Here is a 20,116-nt window from a genome sequence, read left to right as displayed (position 1 = left end):
AATATATATATATATTAATATTTCGTTATAAGAATTGCAACATTTTATATCGCGTTTCTGTTATTTTTCAAACAAATTCTTGTATAAAGAATATATAAAAAGGAGACATTTGCATAATCAACTTTAATTGATTATTTTAGTTTCGTTTTGAATGCCTCAATCATAATTATTTTAAAATAAAACCAATTCTGTTAACCATTTGGTCCCAAAATATTTTTAAACAACGTATGAAAACAATTTATTTCTTATTGGAAGACGATAGAGGTGTATGAATTAACATAAGAAAAAGCTTTTTTATTCATTTCAATCAAATATCCTAAAATTGGTTCCATAAATTAAAATAAGCAGATTCATAAAAGAAAATAAAGCAAGTTGGTAATTTTCTATTAATTTGTACTAATTGTCAAAACTGAATACATTACATTGACTTGTGAATTTCTATTCTTTTTTTTTTACTAGAAACTGAAATTATTTTTAATCTATCCGAAATAAAATAAGACACCCTGAAAAAGGCTTCAAGGATAAAATCTGGATAGCTAACAAGAAAATCATAAATCTGATAATTTGGCATAGAAAGATATGAAAAACAAAAAGAAATCGATATATAAATAATAATTTTCCTTAATTATCTGTGGTTAACGACACTAGGCAAAAATGTTATGTTAAGCAAAGATATTTACTTTCCTGCGAAAATTATTTTGTACTTTTCTCTAAAAAAATCTTCTATTCTCTAATTGCTTCCAATAGAATTAGTTACTTTTCTACCAATCTACCAACTCCTTTACCGTTCGATAAAGTGTTTTTCCAACAGTTAGTTAAATTCAAAAGAGAAAATAGATTGTCGGTTCCATTTACTGGTGACAGAACGTTAAACATAAAATTATTTTTCCTTTAATGAGAACCAATGTGAACATACGCACACCTTCATTCGAATCATTTTTCCGCTTGAAGGTTTCTGTATTTTTCAACCTAATTATCTTCCGATGCTTTCGATTAACATATTCATGAGACAGGTGTTACGTATCGATTGTTCTAGACTGTTAGTTAAAATGGGAAATCTGTGGAAGGGGCTAAATAATTAGGATTCCGAATGAGACTAAATTGTAAAGAAAAGACAAAAATAAAGTAGTAAAACCAAAACTTAGAAGCGGGCCTTAAAGTTTCTGTTTGTGCTAAAATTCTTCTCTTTTTTTGGTTGCAAGTTCCTTTTTTTCCCCTAGAGCACAAAAAAGCTAGAAACAAAGATAATCTATGCTTTTTTAAATAAATTCCTTCTTTAAAAGAACGGGATAGGCTTTGATCTTCAATTAGACCGTGTGTATTGGATTAATTTGTTGTATATTTTAACATGAATGATGTTAAATTGATTTACTTTATCTTCCTTTTAAAAGTGCTTTTATAAAGAATCAGTTATATCTACAGCATAAAGAATACATTTAAATTTTCTTCACTCATTTTTTTTAGAATTACAATATTTTTCCGTTAAATTTTTTTTTCTTAAAATCATAATCTTTTTCATCAAGAAAAAGATCGCAAACAGATTTATTTACATCAATGTGGCACATGTCGCACGGACTATTTTGTCATCCCTTGCACTTCTTGACTAAATGACATGCGTAGTCACTTTTCTCATGCGATTTTGAAGTCACTTCAGTTATTTTGCTTTGAAACACTGATAACGTTATCCTTTATGGGACAAATATTCACTTTAAACTCAACATTTTTTTAAAAATCTTTAATTATTTGCTCATAAATATCCGATAATTCCATAGTTCAATAGTATCTTGAAAATATCTGCATTGCTAACTTTTAAAATTGCTTAAATACTGCGATTTTCTATTTCTTCCAAAGTAAAGAAGAAAATTAATAAACTTCTGAATACCTAAAATTATTAACCATTTTATTACTCCTGCGGCATATTTTCTTCAGAATATAATCAAATCTATTAACATACATCTCAACAATATTTTGCAAATTGTTTCTTTCTACTTCAAGAAATTCGATGCGCAGAAAGGTAGGTTTTCATTCGAATGCCTATTATTGCCATAGGTGGCCTGTTAAGTTCTACTTATTGTTTATATTTTTTCCTCTCTTATTTTTCTGTTATCTAATCTCATGTAATTAGTATCAAAAATTTGATATTACGGGTTTATTATTATTGTTATTACTATTATGAGAAATCCTCTAAGGAAAAAAACAAACGTGTAACAATAAAAACTTTGTTGTACATTGCAAGACTGATTATACTCATCGAATTTTATTCCATACAGCTTTTACAGCATTTGAAAATAAGTAAGAGAATGCAATGAGTAAAACCTGGGATTATTCTCCAAACAGTAGAATTAGACAAATTCAGAAATATTTTTACCACCAATGTCCACTCATATTGATATTCGAGAGCTTCCCAACAACGAAGATTCAGGCTTCCTAGTTTTTAATTATTTCAACTTCTTTATTACAATATGCTCTTGTTTAGGACTTAGGAAGATGGTAGTCCTTAACTCTTAGATTACGGGAGTATGAAATATCAAAATATTCATCTAAAACGGATTTAAAAAAGAAATTTTGTTTTGCATCTTACAAGAAACTAGAAAATATAATGTCTTTTTTTTTAATCACCGTTCGATGTTTTTCTTCTCATTTGAACAATTAACTTACTCACCACAGAAGCCATCAGCAGGAATGTCTTTCTTCTCGATTTCCTAGTAAATATAAACAATACACCGCATTTTATGTTCACCTTTGTTGTGTAGTATAGAGAATACAGGATGAATTTTGGACGTCTGCCTTATGTTCCATTAGATCCAAAATTAAACACGCCCTCAGTTTTAGTGATAAAATTAGATATTAAAATCCATCCATCTAAATTTTTGAATTTTTTTTTTAATTTTATGTTCCATTTCACATGTATTCGAATGGATAGAGTAAGCTTGCTGATGGATTTTGTCTAAAATCTTATGCGCATTTTCCTGTATAATAATGAATCCTTATGCCAAATTTCATCAATTTGGCTTATTGCATTTTTTTTAAGCATCGTATTCACATACACCCGGACTGACTGGCAGACAAACTTTCTGCATACATATTTTGCTCAAACAAAACTTGGAATCTACAAACTTGGTGTCATAACCACATGTCAAATTAAAATTAGATTTTTCGTTTTCATCATTTCTCAAGATTTAGATTTTGACGTTTAGAATACTTCCTCTTTGGAAATATCTCACAAGTGAAAATATAATGTAATAAGACATGGTATTAAATCTATCTCCTAAATGATTAGAAAAGAAACAGATTACTTTGATAGACAAATATATAGGATTAAAATCATAAGTAGCACAAAATAAATAGGGGAAAATGTATCAGCATCAATGATGAATTGGAGTGAAATGCACATGGTTTTTTTATGCATGCGGCATGACTAATCGTTTGATACTTATCAAACAAAAAATTAAGTGGATCAAACATGTTTTTGCTTAACGTTCAAGTCTCTATTTACCGAAAGTTATCTTACAGAATTTCAGCAGAGTAATTCTGTAGTGGATCCAGTTCTTTTGCGTACAACTTAACTCTTTTACATAAGCTCAAGATGAGATTACACTTCATGAGTGGAAGTTTGCATGTGGTCAAAAAAGTCAAAAGTCGTCTTAAGTTTTAATACAAGCTTCTTTCGTCGTTACTTTTTATGTGCTAGTTGTTCATTATATGTGTATTACTTATCTTATATGCAAGTATTACTTTTCGGATAAAAAAAAGAGTCTTCCTGATTAAATAGTAAATATAAAAAAACTATTGGATAATGAACATACGATTTAAAATTTCCAACGAAGAAATCATAAATTCTTTTAGAATTCCAAAAATCTGTTTAAAATAAAATTCAAATTAGCAATCTTTAAATACCGTGGGTTTTCATAAAATTTTCTACTATATTCATTTTAATTTAACACATACACCTGGGAAAGTTCATTTATTTAGTAAGCATTTCAAATTTATTTTGGAAACGGAGTTGAAAAAATTGCCTAACTGATTTATATTCTAATAAATAATTAATGTTTCTATATATTTAGTATTTACTTTTTTTATGAAAAGCTTTCAGGCAATTTTTTTATAAGAATATCGACTATGACAAGATTGATTATTTTCACAATGCCATCGTTTCTATGATTAGCTAAGTTTTTTACATCTATATATGTACGTTTATTTAAAACTCGTGATTTTAAAAATAATATTTTGCTAATGAATAAAACATTTCGGAAGTCAATTACGTATTAGCTAATTTTTATCGTCATAATTCTTAATCTGTAATGATAAAATATTAAATAATTCCTCTTTATATATAAACTTGGTAAATTTAATTTATAAAATGATTTAAAACTTGTGGTTATAATGCTGTACTTTATTTTAATCTCTAAAATGTGGTTGTTTTGTTTTCCTTTTCTTTTTAGACAAATTTTGACACCTTAAAAATGTCTGGAAAATCACCTCCGGACGACCAGCCATCAAAGGCCGATGAACCATCTCGCAAAGTTTCAGCAGCAGCTATAGAAAAAATTGACAATGCTATATCCAATGTTGTGTCCACATTGGCTAAAAATGAAAGTCCATCCGCAAGCGAAAAGGACAAGAAGAAAGCTTTGTGGACTGGCGGAACCTGTGACGATGGATACAGTTCCTATACAAGCACTCCTAAATCAGTGGGTAAGTTATCAATTTTTTTAACTCCTAAATCAGTGGGTAAGTTATCAATTTTTTTAAAGTCTCCGAAAATTGGGTATGAAACTCAAGGCTATATTTTAAACTGGTATCGAAACAGCTAGGTCTTTAGATTATTTTTGGAATTCATGGAGTCTTTGTGATTTTGGCTTGACTTCGGGAGTAGATAATTTCTCTTTCGGATTATGAAAGAAAGACTGGCTTTTTGTACATTAAACTATCCGTCTTTGATCAGAATAATCACGTTAATATGGCGCTAAAATGTCGAAATTAAGGTACTGACTGAAGCCTGGTTATTATAACTTGAATCATTGCTTAATTTTTAAGTTTGCTCCAAAATTTCCCTTTGTTAATTTCTAAATGACGCAAATTTACCAGATCGCAACATAATTTACTGTTTTTTTTTTAATCATGCAATTATACCCTCATTAATATAGTAACTTTTTTAAAGATTATAAAATAATTTTATCATTTTTAGTGTCCATTTTATTATGTTGGTTAATATTAATCACAGGCCTCGACACTATACCCGAAATCAGCTGCTAATTATACTTCACATTGCAATGCCAATTTGTGATGAAAGGCTGTCTTAAATTATATATATTGATTAAAATGTGAATGGGTAAATGTCTCGTGATATCTTGAATGTCGTATTTCATTTTTATGGTTGGAAAGTTCTGAGTTCAAATATCAGTTTCATTTAAGATAAGGCATAGAGCTAGTAGCATGAAAAATAAGGATGATGAAATGCTTTTTTTGTCCAGTAGACAAAATGTAAAGATTTTGAGAATGACTTGTTTGTTCACATCTTCAACTTGCTTGTGGGCTGTAAATTCATGTATTTAACTACAGCTTAAAAGCAGCAGATCCTTCTTTATTAGCTTGTACAGTTCAAAAACATAAAGGCATTTCAGCAAATGTATAAGTATGTAATGTATGTTTCTAATATAAATAAATCTTACTATTCACCATAATTTTACCTTCGTTTGTCGAAGAGAAAAGAAATCGGAATAAAAACGAAGTTTGTGGAAGGTATATTCCCATCATCGGATCACGATTCAAAGTCAGGAGATTTGTTCAAGAATAAGCATCGTATGTTACAAAATAAGACGTTATTACAGTCAATCGACTGAAGCATAGAAAAATGCCTTGTATCGCATTGTATAATTTTTTGAGAGAATGCCTGATAAGAAAATATGAGCTTATGACAGTCAACAATTTAAAAGCAAAATTTATGAAATGAAATTAAATAAAATAGTTCTTTTGGTATATTCATGATGATGTGCTCACTATTCATATCAAAAATTTACTCAATATATCAAAAGTTCTTGATTCAAGATCAGAAATTGCTTCTGTTATTGTTTCTTTGCCTAATTAAAAATTCATCGAACGTCCTTTAAGCAGTTTCCTTAAATAAAAAATTTTTATTATTTTACATAAAATAGTTAATAATGCTCAAGTGCAATCATGAAGTGGCATCTACTCAAACTCGTATTTTACCCTTGAAAAGTGACTGTCCTTGACATTATAATATTTAGATGGGCATTACAATGAGTCTTGGCTTCATACTTTCTTTCCTGGTTATATGATATCTGGTTTGGAAAAGCTGATTTAACGTGACTCTTTTTTTTTTCAATTATTATTATCGCATAAATTTCTTCATCGAATCTAACTGGTTATCTGCATAAATTTATCACATGAGAAGAATAAATTTTTCAGTATGTTCTTTCAAATAGTTCATAATAATATGGACCAAGGATGTCAAACTAAAATATTATCACTGTTTGAATAAATAAGGTCTAAATTTATATGGTGCCACAAAAAATAGCATCAATTTTTACAGAAACGCAAATTTATTTCGAAAGCAAACTATAAAAAAGAGCAATAATAGCAATAAATTAATATCTCCTTCCTGCCAATGTATATCTCATCTCTGCATCCATCTTTCCTTTTCCAAGGATATCTTGTCCACAGTAATTGCTTTTAAAAATGATCCATAATAAAATTTAGATCTAACTGGAAACTTATTCCCTTTCATAAGCGAAAACAGATATTCTCATTGATAAATGCTCCCAAATATAGGCATAATTTTACATAATTTTCGGACGTTTTCAGACCTGTCTGGCAAATATTTTTAAAATTCAAGCATTCCAACTTCACCGAATCTTGTCTTCGAAAATAAATAGCATTAGATCTGGATTAATTCCATTTGCATATGTTTAGACAATGGTGCTATATGTTTGGGGAAAATTGAAGAAAAAATACTTTCTTCCAAGAATTCAAAATCCTCAAATCTTGCTGCTGTTTCTGGGCTAATTAATGCACCGATGTAACAAAATTAGGAAGCAGCCATTGGTGAATTTCAGGTCCTTATTTAATAGCTATGTATGATTACGATTTTTGAACTGAGAAATTTATGATTGGAAATTATTTTCTACAAACTTTTATGTTTTTGAGGCTGGAAAGATATTCCTTATGGGCAAAGAATTTGATATCTTAATGTAGACTAATTTATCTATTAAAGTAAATGGTTAAAATATTAAAAAGTAAATACATTGTTTTTACGGAAGAGTTTATGTTGAATTGTTAAAAAAGAGATATATTTAAATACATTATTTTCACAGAAAAGTTTATGTTGAAATGTTAAAAAAGATATTTTTTTTATCTTTGGTAACTGCTGTTACCTTCATTCAGCGAATCAATTATGCTGTCATTATTTTACAACAATTAATATGAAGCAACTTTATTCAAAAGATTAGAAAGCTAAGTTTTCTATTATTAAAATGTTTATTTTATTTGCTTGAGTAATTAAAAATACATCTATTTATCTCATACTAAACATAAGAATTGAAGATTTCTGGATGTTCTAGATTAAAATTAACCTGCTGGAACAACTTCAAATGTATCTGTAAAATCGCATGTATAAATATGGATAATAAGAATTTAATGATTCTACTCATACTAGGTACACAAGCATATTTTAGATGGAATATTCTAAACACTGTATGACTAGAAATCATGCAAAAAAAAGAAAAGTTTATTTATTCAACTTTTAGATTTGAAATATAACTACTTAATCTTTACAAGATTTTGATCTCTACATCTTTAATGAATTTATGAAGAAATGATTTGGATGATACTAGACTATGAGATAAATCTATCTCAAGTCAATGAGTAAAAAATTAATAATTAAGTTAAAATAATTAAAATCTAAGCATGCATGACAATTCTTTTTAAATAAACCTGCTCACTTATTCAATACTGCTTCAAAAGATTTTTTTCGCGAAATATAATTCAAAAAATTTCTTATATTAAAAAATTTGTTATGCCAGAAAAATACATTCTTTCACATTTATGACACAAAAGTATTTAATAAAGTTAAAAATAACAAGCATCGGTTTTTTTTTTCAAATTGAAGCTTACCTACTAAAAGTATTTATTGTGAACAAAGTTTAGGAAATGCCCTTTCACTGAAATGTCCTTTCAGAGTTAAGAAAATAAAAGACTGGAAAAGAAACATTTTTCAAATAAAATCTAGTAATCGAAATCAACAATTCTTTTTTCCTTTTATCAACAACTCTTATATTTCTTCCATTTTTATTGTTATATCTTGAGTTTGCTTTTCTAAGTGCAATGGAATAAACTCGTGAGTCTCAGGGCATCAAAAAATATATCATGATCGCATAGAAGATATTTGAAGCGAAAATATCTCAAGCGAATATCGGCTTCATGATCATTCAAATAGAAAGAAAAAAAACTGAAGATTCATATATTTTCTTTGAATCTTTGGGTTCCCACATTATTACTACAATCCTTAAACAAGGAAGAATAAAGCTATTTAGGTGAAATATTTCAGGACTCGCATTACTTTCAAGCCGTTTCACATAGAGATGTCGTCAAAATTAATCTCAAAAAATATAAGCTTCTTTTTTTTTTCTACGTAAGAATCCGGTAGTATGTCACCAAAAAAAATATTTTTTAATGAATTTAAAAGAAAATTTCTTTATTTGAGATAACTTGAAAAAAGAAAAATTGCTCTAGGTGAAATTAATTCTTGCCATTTGGTGCAATTTTCTCTTCTTGATAGTTTGGAATACAACTGCACTTCAAGTATCATCGTCAAAATTAATCTCAAAAAATTGAAGTTTCTTGTTTTTCTATGTAAGAATCTGTTAGCATGTCACCAAAAAAATTTATTTCAAATGAATTTACAAGAAAAAATTTTCATTTGCGATTACATGAAAAAGAAACTATTACTCTAGGTGAAACTGTTTTTTGCCATTTGGTACAAGTCTTTCTGATTAATGGTTTGGAATACAACTGCTCGTCAAGTATCATTCAATTGTTTAATATTTATAATTATGAATGAAAAATTTTATAACTCATGAAAAACTTTATTTAATTGGAATTCACATCTTTGAAGGAGTTCGAAGGAATCTAAACTTTATTTTTGATGTTGTAAAAATCAATCAGACAAAAACTTTTCGCCGTCACTTGCACGGAAACGTACAGAAAGCAGCATATTTCTTTTTTGGAAATATGCAGTTTCCTGTACGTTTCAGTGCTAGTCATGGAGAAACGTTATCTCTGAGTTTCCTTTGAGGTTTAGTCGTTCAAAATTAATTATTTAACATTTCGCGAACAGTTTTCCAGTTCGGAAATAAAACTCCACATTCCCCATGTCCAACACTTAATTACTGTCCTCTTATCTTCAGCCTTGATTAATTTATAAGAAGCATTACATCGCATAATTTAATATTTTAGTATAAAATTTGAATAAATGACTATTTGAAAAATAAGGCCATGACCGCATTTGTAATGTTTGCGTACAAATGTCACGAATTTAAATTGAATTTCATTTGAAAAAATAACAATTTCTGAAAATTCTGAAAAAATAAGAAAACGCTATCCACTAAAAAAGTGACCCAATAAACACTATGTTTGGTCGGTTTTTTAAAATAATATTTAGTAAAAATTAAACATATAATATCGTTTGATATCACAAAACTTAATGGAGATTAAAATACAAATATGAGTGTATAGTTGCAAGTTAGTACTGCAGGAATCTTAAAATTATAAATGTATAATTTGTTTTATAAAAAAATTATTTTGTTTTTAGGTAGCATACACTTAACAAAAGCATTTCAAACTAAACTTTTTTTATCATTCAAATGCGGATGGTTTTAATTTATGGAGAATATAATAAAAGCTAAAAGAATTCAGGACATGATTATAAAAGAATGGTCATATCGCTGTATTACGTGATTTATATGATCATGAATTTTCATTCCTTGTCCAAAAAATTAGGCTTCAATGCACCATTTATTGGTTTTTGGCCATTTTTGGGGGGGGGGGATTTGCATGGAAAAAATAATTTCCATGCAAATTCAATACCTTAAATTTCCATGAAATCAGAAAATAAAATATTTACATTAAAAATTTAACACCTTTAATCAAAATCAGTTAACCAAGCATTCTGAAGCAGTGACTCAACAGAATAAAAAGTTTTTTTAAGAATTATTCGCATTTCTTTCAGTATGAATTTTGGTAAGACCCATTTCACACTTTTCAATGAATAGAATAAATTCAGCCATTATAAGATATAATCAGTTTACAACTTATCAAACTCTAGCATTCTATTTTTAATGGCGTTATTAAAAATCATTCAAGTAATCGCGCCATGCAACTTTTCATTTTTCAGCTACAATGATTTGAATAAATATAAGAGCGTAAAGAAAAGGAAAAATAATTCTAAAATTAATCTTAGATTAAATTTTTAATTAGACAAATTTTAAACTTTAACTTTTTAACTGAACTTTCTTTATTAGAATTTTTATATTTAAATGAACAAGCCATTTCATTAACCAATTATTAATTAATTCAACATCAATTTTTAAAAAGCTAAAACGTTAGCAGTATTATGTATATGAATGATCAGAATATTCTTATAAACAATGTAAATTTGTCAAGGTATCTGCTTCGTTCTCCCAATGAACATTTTACCAATAATAATATATAAATAGTGAAAATAGACAACAGATAATTAAGAGAATTTGTTGAAAACACATTTGTATAGGTTTTAAATAGGGAATGCTAAAATAAAAACTTTTAAGTGTGAATTACACAAGAAAAATATATAATTGAAAATTATTCCTGCACTTATACTTTTTTCGAGATGTGTGACGAGCAAAGCTCATGAAACAAGTGTTGTTGTCTTTTAAAACATTTTCACGTGAGATGTCCTAGAAATATTGATTTTTATCTTTATATGTAGTTTTAAGTGTTTTTTTTTACACATATTGAGTTCTCGATTTATCATATTATTTCTCCATAACTGAAGATATCCAAAATTCATGAGTATAAGTAATTCTTGAAATATGCAAAAATGATGTGCAAAATATTTTTTTCTCCTTTTCCTCAAAATCATTCATTCTTTTGGATACTGAATAACGGTAAAAAATTACATTGAACCATATCATACTCGGCAACTGCTCAGATCTTGGAAATCTGAGGAATTATCATTAAAGAAATTTAATTTCATTCAGGGAATGCTTTTCTTTGTCTTTCCAGAGACTTAAATATGATATTTTTTAACGAAAATACCTAAAAAGAATGAATTACTCAAATTCACCAACAATGCATGAAAATCATATTTTAGCAATAAAGAAAGATTCTTAAGAAGTAGAATAATACATCAGCTTTGGGTAGATCCTCGAGTAAAAACTCATTGTTACAAATGACCAAAATAAATGCATTTTTTTTTTCTTTGTGAATTTTTCTTAAAATTCGAAATAAAACAAACTAATATTTTTAAGACAGAATTTCTTGCGTTCAAATTTCAATATGTGAACTCAAAGTAATAATACTGAAATACTATCTTAGTTTTGTTTAAGAGAGAATCATTTGTAAATACATTCATTTCATCCATTTCTTTGGAGTAACATGTCCAAATATGCTGATAATCAACACAAGCCTCCTAAACTTTTTTTTCATATTATTTTGGATTTGTATATTAAATAAAAACATAAATCTACATTCCACTTAAAACAGCAGTTTTAATCTTTTATTCAGTTCCCTAAATTTTAATTCAAAACTGAATACAGAAACAAACAGTTAAAATTAATCGACAGTTTCCTTTTATTTTCAAATAAAAGAGAGAAAAGGCTTTTAACTTACTTTTTTTTAAATTTTCTTTATCTCAAAAATAATGAGTTCGTTACATAAGAGTCTCATCTATAACTAAGTACCTAGTAAGCAATAAAAACTCTAGAACACTTTTAACTAAAACTAGTTCAAAGACACATTAGAAGCAGTAAAAGAACTCATTAATTATTTAATGAATTTTTTTTAAGCATCGCAAGTTTAAACCCAATCTCGACCTGCTGCAGCTCGTAAAATCCCTATGACGGCCGAAATTACGTATTCTAATTTCAATTGTTCTAGTTCGTTGCAAGAAAAAGTTCATAGTAAACTTTTTCCCTTCACAAAAAAAGTGCTAATCACTTACAAAGAATACAGGTTTTAATCGCAACCGTACCTTCAATCTTTTCTTTGTTGCCGCCAGCTGGTTTGGTTGAAAACTACAATCTGTTCCCTGTTGTTGCCATAGCAACCCTTAAAGACTTCTTTGTTCTTCGTAAAGTGATGAAGAGCATACTTCCGAAAGAGAATCTGTGACTAAAATAAACGATATTGATGACCCATTTTTATAAAACTCCTTTCGCAATTTTCTTTTTCTTTTCGGTATGTTTGTAAAAACCTAAATACTCAACCTAGCCATAAGAATTCCAGATAATAAGGTGGAAAAACAAATAATAAGGTACAATAAAGTTTGCTTTTAGTTTCTCTCTCTTTGAGACTTGTCAGAAGGCTTTCAAAATCAGTTTCCCTGGCAGGTGAAAAACACAATATTTGTTATATAAAAACAAAAATGCAGCATATTTCACTTTTGGGACAGTATTTTTTTCAGTTTTAAAAATGTGTTTACCTTATTGCTCTTTAAGAATAAATTATCATTCTCTAAAAAACTGCAAAAAAGATCAAAATCTAAAATAATCGCTTTTTAATAACTACCAATGCAACAATGCAAACAAGCTTAGTAAATTTAGTTTCAAAAGATAGCATTCCATTTTCGAATTATACTAGAGTTATTTGATGTTAAATCTCGTAATTTTAAATCGTGATCAGATGAAGGGAACAGTATCTGAGTTCAAAATCAAAGTTATATTAGCTTCCAACCCAAATGAGTGCTAGTGCGCTTAATATACAGCATATACAAAGACTTTCATAAATTATGTAACTTCGAAAAAGTGATCAATTATTTAATCAGGAACCAACCACCTTTTTATGTATTTTGGGGGTAGCTCTCTGATAGTGCACTAAATATGTGTAGTTTTTTACGCAACGATTACTTCTCAAGTTATGATAGGGGATGTGATCCCTTTAAACATAGTATATCCCACGAAGATCAAGAAAAAAATCAACTTAAAATAACAGGGAAGCATAGAATTTTCTGCTATGTTTGCGTGTTAAGTTGGACCTCCTAAGTTTACTCCAACATTGCCCTAAAAATCGGTGATAGGCTGCATCCTGGGGTATTTCCAAAAGTAAAAACTGATCATCATTTTTGTCTCTTTTGGAAGAAATCCAGGTAAAGTTCCAGCATAACTTTAGCTAAGTTATATTAACGTCCCGTTATAAAGCAACAGTAGAACTATTTTGGGACTGACGTAATTTTGAACCGCGGTCAGATGACGAGAACGACACCTGAGCTGGCACCCCCCCCCCTCTCCGCACCAACGGGAGGGCGTTTGTCACTAACGGATTTATCTTGCAAAAGTCCCCCTTACACGACGGTTCTTTGGTGGAATTGGGTCTCGAATCTCAAACCCTATGGCTCACGAGCCGAGACTTTACCACCAAGCCACCGCGGCCCTCCAGCATAAGGCTAGATAGAAGTGAGTAATTCGTTTATAAGATTAAGCGAATTTACTTTAATCAGAAACAGCAGCACAGAAGTTTCTAAAATTGGAGGCTCTTTTGGGGATTTTAGTTTTCTAAAGTTTTTTTTTCCTTAATTTTGCATGCTCCATTTTTATAAGGATGAAATTTTGCATTCATTTATTTTTCGTAGCGCTTCGCAATTTTGTTCAATTATGGATCCCAACGATTATAGAATATTCTATTAATTTTAGACCTTTTAATTATCAAACGATATTTTAGTTTAGCTAAAAATATAATTTACAGAGTTGGTGCTAAATTTCTTTCGTATTTTGAAGTCATTTACTTGAGAAAACATGCAGATACAAAACTTTGCTTCGAATATTACGCATAACACTCGAACAGTCGCATTCGAGTATGCGAAAAGGGCCCATATTCAAAATCAACATGTCAGATATTTATGTTTTCACAAATCATTCCAAATTAATTCGAGAACTGTAATTATAACGCAAAACACTGTAATTGATATAATTTTGGAGGACAAACTAAATGTAGTTCGGTACATAGTTATCATGGAATAAATAAAATGGCGATTAGCTCACATTGTATTATTGCGTTAAATATTCGCATGTGTCCGCACTAATAAATTACATAGAAAAGAACTCTTTCAAAATATGTGGATGTCCAGCATCCTATTTATAGGACAGTTATTTATATTTTATTTCAATAACGAAACCAAACGCATCTTTTTTTGTCTAGCAAGTCAATTTTATTCCCAAGTTTTTTATCCTTTGCGAGATAATTCAGGGAATTCGAAAGTATCTCTTATATTTTGTTGTATTTTAAAATTCTCTTAATTTATATTCATAAAAAGATTTTTAAATGATTTTCTACGATTTTTCTATAATTTGCTTATAAATAAATTCATTTTTTTCGCAGATTTTTAAATGATTTTCTACGATTTTTCTATAATTTGTTTAAAAACTAAATTTAATTTTTTTCGCAGATTTTTAATATTGATGGTTTTAACACTAGTTAAAAGAAGTACATGAGTTAAATTAAATTGAGTGTTAGCGGATTAAAAGGAATCAAAAAATTGTGTGAATAATTGTTGAAGTTACATCAAAGTTTATAAAATTTATCTAAGAATAATTCGACATCATTTAAAAATTGTTTTGGATTCTTCACTACAGAAAATTTGTTAATGTGGGTTGAATTTTTCAATTTATAAAAAAAAATTCCTAAAAGAAAAACAAAACATTTTGCAAAATGTCAAAATGTACATTTTTTACCACCTACAAATAAAAAAAGATAAACTAACAATCTATATGAGTTTTATCCTAAGTTCATTCAAAACTCTCAGTTCTTTTATAAATTGAACCAAGAATGCTGATTCTGAGTAAAATAAAAACAACTATTAATGATAATTAATCAAAACTAAGATTCTTTCAACAGACGATTTTTACTTAGACTTTTAAAAAAATTAATCACATTTTATCATAGTCAAATATTTTTCATCATTTTATTTCGAATATATTTTTAACTATTACTTTGTCTGGCTTTTTTTATTTTAACCCATTTCTTTTTTCATGTAACCAGATTTTATTACTTTAAAATCCATAACAGTCATTTAGAGAGATCATGTGATGTCGACCTGAAGTCAATATATGTGGAAACATGTGCGATATTTCTCGTTGAGAAACATTTAGCGTTTCAAAAAAAGTTGTTCATTAATACCTTTAAGTAGAATAAAATGATTATCAATTTTTTCTAGTATTACTAGGATTCTATTTAACTAATTTATGCATCAGTTTTATTTTGAAGACAGAAGTTGTAAATTTTTCTTATCATTTTCTACAATGCTTTAAAATGACTCTGCAATATTTAGCTTCGAATTTGTTCCAATCCCTTGATGGAAACCATTCGAGATATATACTGAGCGACGCCTGCTTGAGATTTCAGCCAAGATACCTATAGACGGATTTTCATCATTTATTGCCTAAATAATCTAGATAACTAACTGCAGCTGTTGATTAGTCGTAAGAATATTCTTTTAGAGCTGCACTTCCGTGGTAGAAAATTCCAAATAAGGAAATAAGTCCATCTCACTTTCTGCAAAATAAATAAATAAAAATTTAAAAGATGCGTAATATCACACGGATGCTTACATTTAATTGACATTTGTCCAAACCATATAAAGCATCAATTTTTTTAAATACCATTCCATTATACATGTTAAATTTGACTCATATGAATAAAGTTTTTGACTTCATTCCATAATTTTCTTCCCAATTTGCATATATCTATATTTATGATCGAAGAGATCATGTTGTATAGTGTAGACTTTTTAAAAGAGCAGGAGCCCTTGAAGTCCAAGAAACAGTTTATTGTTTTCTCGGCATGTTAGTTAAATCCAGTGACGATCATATGAAAATACGTACAATTATCCCTTGGTGAAAATTGTACGGTAATCCATGCCATGGTTATAGCTGCATTCCTCCGCACAAAGAGGCGCGGATCATAACAAAGAGCCAAATAGTGAGAAAAAGAAAGCGAATCATGATGACAGCTTTAATGCTACAAAACGATGAATCCTTAGGTATTTGTAGAATCAAAGTAAAATATTCTTGATATATAGGCGTTTTAAACAGCAAGAACAACAACTAAAACGGTTCTACTCTTCACGACTAAACTGGCCAAATTATGGGATTGTGAATTTCTTTAATTTAGACGATTTGAGACCATTTCAAAGGCTGTTTCAATTAAAAAAACATCCATTAAATGATTCGATTCTGTCTTTATGACACTTACAGCATTTAAATAAATGCGTTTGCAGTTTTAAAAAAAAGATGGAAAACTTATCAGAAGAGGCACAAAAATCAATAAAAAATAAAATTTCCTTTTCTTAATGAATTCATTTTCTTGCTTTTTTAAAAATATTTCAATGGTGAGTTACTTAATATGTCTAGACATAATGTTAATTTTTTTCGTGCTTCCTTTTTTGTTTCTTTTACTAAGAAAAATTAATAGTTCTTATTTGGCACAATTTAAAAATTCTAAATATTATCCGAAGAGTGATTTCATCCTGCCTTAACTTGCTTTGATTCAAAATAGCAAAGAGGTAATTAAATATACACAGAAAATGCATAAAATACTGCAAGGAGCAATAAATAATGAAAAGCAGGGGAAAGTAAAAGAAATAAACATGTAAGCACATAAACTTCATTTCAGTTGAGTCAAATTTCAAAGACATAGTTAATTCTTTCTGTATTATTTGCTTTTGTTCTTTGAAAGGATGGTCTTTTCTTTTTAGGCTACTATTTCAATTTCTTTTTCTTCCTAATTTTACAACAGAACTTATTATAGAAGCAAAGCATTATTCTCAGTTAATGCATTAGTTGAAAACTAAAGAAAATGTATGGTTTCAAGAAAAACAAAAAATGCTTTTTGCTTCCAATGAAATTTGAGAAGGTTATTTTCTTAGGCAGTCAGATAAAAGAAATAAATTGTGATTTGAAATTATATTTGCAACAAAAAACACCTAGAGGTTTACTCTTTGAATCTTTAAATTTGTAAGGAAGCAAAAACTATAATATAAGGCAATAATAAATTGAATATTGGACAATATTTCCTAAATTTATCTCAGATTTTATTTTTTACGGTGGCGATAATTTTAAAGCTGCATCGCATAAAAAAAATCTTTGTAATTTAACGCTGTTCAGTTAGAGAATAAAGGGGACTTTTTCGAAGTTTTTATTAATGAAATTGAATAATAAATGGATTTTAAGTAATCTATTAAAGTTAGAAACGTAGTTCATGCTTTAAAAAAACTGTCCCTTAAATGTGTTTCCTTTTTCACATTCAAGGAAAAAAATATAATAGATATTCACTTAATATAAGTTGAACTTTTAGTTCTCAGACCTCTATTTAGAGTTTTAAAATAAAGTACACGTTGTTTTTTTCTTTTGTAAGCCAGTTGTAACAGGTTTGCAAGTTATTTGAATTATTAATTATCATTAACTCGCAAATTAACTTGACTCGTAGTGAAAAATTATTAATTTTAGTTTTCTTAGTATTTTCAACAAATTTTGAAACAAAATTCGATTGGGACTGCTTTTTGAGACAAAATATCTTTCAACACATATTTTTTTAATCAAATATTTAAAATGTTAAAATAATGTTTCCTTGTAAATATTATGAAAAAGATAACCGGGTAACCAAGATAAACTTTAGTACCACCGTTTAATTAGTTTGCGCTAAACGGTGGACAATATTTCCTCAAAGACAAATGAAAATGACGAACTGTACAGTAAAATATTCCATTTTTACTAATTTTACTTAACATATCAGATGGCATCAAAATGCTTTTTTTTTCTCTCTTTTTCTCATATTGTTATTGGTTTTAACTTCAACAAAACAGGATTTCTCAAAGTGTTGCCAATTTTATAAAGAGTTATTTTTTTCTTCTAATAGCATAAACTTTTTTCTAAAAGAAATATAATATGAGGTGGTTAATAAAGAAAAATTAGGATCTTTGAAGCTGGTGATACTCGATTTTAAAATAGTTCGAAATTAAAAGAATTTATCGAAACTGCAAATCATAATATTGCATATGTGAAACATGAATATGCTTCAAAATATTTCAAAATATATGCTGACAAACTTTAAAAACTAATTGAGATGTATGATTGATTTGTTATCGTTCATTTCCTTTAACTTTTTATATCAGATCCCTTACTTTTTCTTTTCTTGCATTGTCAACTTATTTAAGAATTTCACAGATAAGTCGTTTTTAAACATTTATCATTGAAAAAATATTTAAATATTATTTTTAGTTTATCGTAACCATCAAAAAATTTGAACTCGTGATTTTAACGAATCCTCGTGTTTTACACTTACCTGAGCTCGAAAAACACAATTTTCGCATTGTGTCTGACAGTCAGTCCTGCTTATCTACCTGTAACAAAGATAATCAAGTTTCAACGAAATTTATTCCAAGGAATTCCGTCTATCTGAATATAAATTAACATGATAACTACAAAAGGAGACAGCTAGATGGATAAAATTTGGTACCCAGATTGAGATACTCATCAAATTTGGAATCATAACCCTCAAGAATTTGACTTTCTGTCAGTCTGTACTTTCACAAGCATGTAAACATGATAGCCAAAAACGCCATGACTTAAATATATGAAATTTTGTATCTGATTTTATAATTACAACTGTAGTTCTGAGTCTATTTTTTGGTTTTAATCAGTTGGAAACAATGCGTCTAAAACACAAATTTGATTTTTGGTTACCTGTTGTTAAAGGCCAAGGATTAAATCCCCAAGAATCACACAATAGATTCAATAAAAAACTTTTCACTCCAAAGATCATTATTTCTTAGCTAATATTTGCCAATGCAATGCAAGGCATTCGCTGTGTTGCTCAGAGTCCACAATTTTATTCGAAAGGTAGGGTTACCTTTATCTTTATTATAGATTATGCAAAAAAGTTTTAAAGGAATCACTCCCGTTGATTCAGATAGGCATTGTTGAGAATTTGAAATTCTCCAATAAGAAATAAATTTTCCATGCAGTTTGGTTAATTGATTTCACATGCTTGAAACGTTTTCATAAAATTAGATCAGCAGTTTACAGTACTGAATTCATACCTAGATCTAAATGACAAATTTTTTGTTTTAACTGGAAAAATTTCTTGCAAGTGGGACCAACTTTATACATGAAACGAAACTTTCGGTATTTATTATCTTATTGACCTTTCATATGTTATGCGTTTTAATGAAAACTCAGCATAAGCATAGTCGCATTGAAAGGTTTCAGCATAACCTATCAGCGGTTCGTTTAATGACAAAAATGTGTTGCACGTGAAATCAAGATTTAAAACTCTTGTGTCATAAGTGGATCATTTTTTAATAAAAGATTCTATGCTAACCTTATTTTACATAATATAAAATGCAAGTGTAATCAGCAATATGTTAGGGTGGAAAACTTATGTTGTTATGCCATTGATTTAACAAACCTTATGTTTGTGCCATAGATTTTTGCTCTGATATAACAAACAACACGCTTCGGGAACGGAGTTGTTTCCTATCTTGAGAATCTTCACAGATCCAATGTGGATGACTGCAAAGCAATCTGTGAGTTAAGATGTTATTTTACATGACTGAATTTCGATGGGTTTCTTTTTTTCTTGTAATTCGAATATTGTTTAAAAAAGGAACATACATTTCTCAACAAAATCAATTCTTTAAATGTCTAGGGGTAGACCAAAAATTACTATGTATGCTCATGATTGTATGAGCATGGATGTAAATTGATATCTCTAACCCTATTAAAAATCAACGGTTGTAAATACCGTTTCATGAAACTTCATTTACTCACTAACCCATTAAATTTTGTTCGAATATAAATATTTTTATACAAACTAGCCGTGCTTAAACATGATTCTTTCCGGAAACTTT

The 20,116-nt window shown here is 28.6% G+C and overlaps 1 protein-coding gene across 1 annotated transcript in view; it reads left to right on the top strand.

The window, feature by feature from the left end:
• The window catches only part of LOC129960508 (sodium-dependent dopamine transporter-like), a 172,377-nt gene that overhangs the window by 81,581 nt on the left and 70,680 nt on the right, over nt 1-20,116 (top strand). The window contains exon 2 of the mRNA XM_056073984.1: nt 4,443-4,695. Within this exon, the coding sequence (XP_055929959.1) occupies nt 4,464-4,695 (232 nt within the window). The 5' untranslated portion in view covers nt 4,443-4,463. The remainder of the gene's footprint in view (nt 1-4,442; nt 4,696-20,116) is intronic.

Source organism: Argiope bruennichi, chromosome X2, assembly GCF_947563725.1.
Source record: "Argiope bruennichi chromosome X2, qqArgBrue1.1, whole genome shotgun sequence".
Classification (NCBI taxonomy): Eukaryota; Metazoa; Arthropoda; class Arachnida; order Araneae; family Araneidae; genus Argiope; species Argiope bruennichi.
The sequence above is the reverse complement of the archived record's forward strand: the minus strand, read 5'-3'. Positions and strand labels throughout refer to the sequence as shown.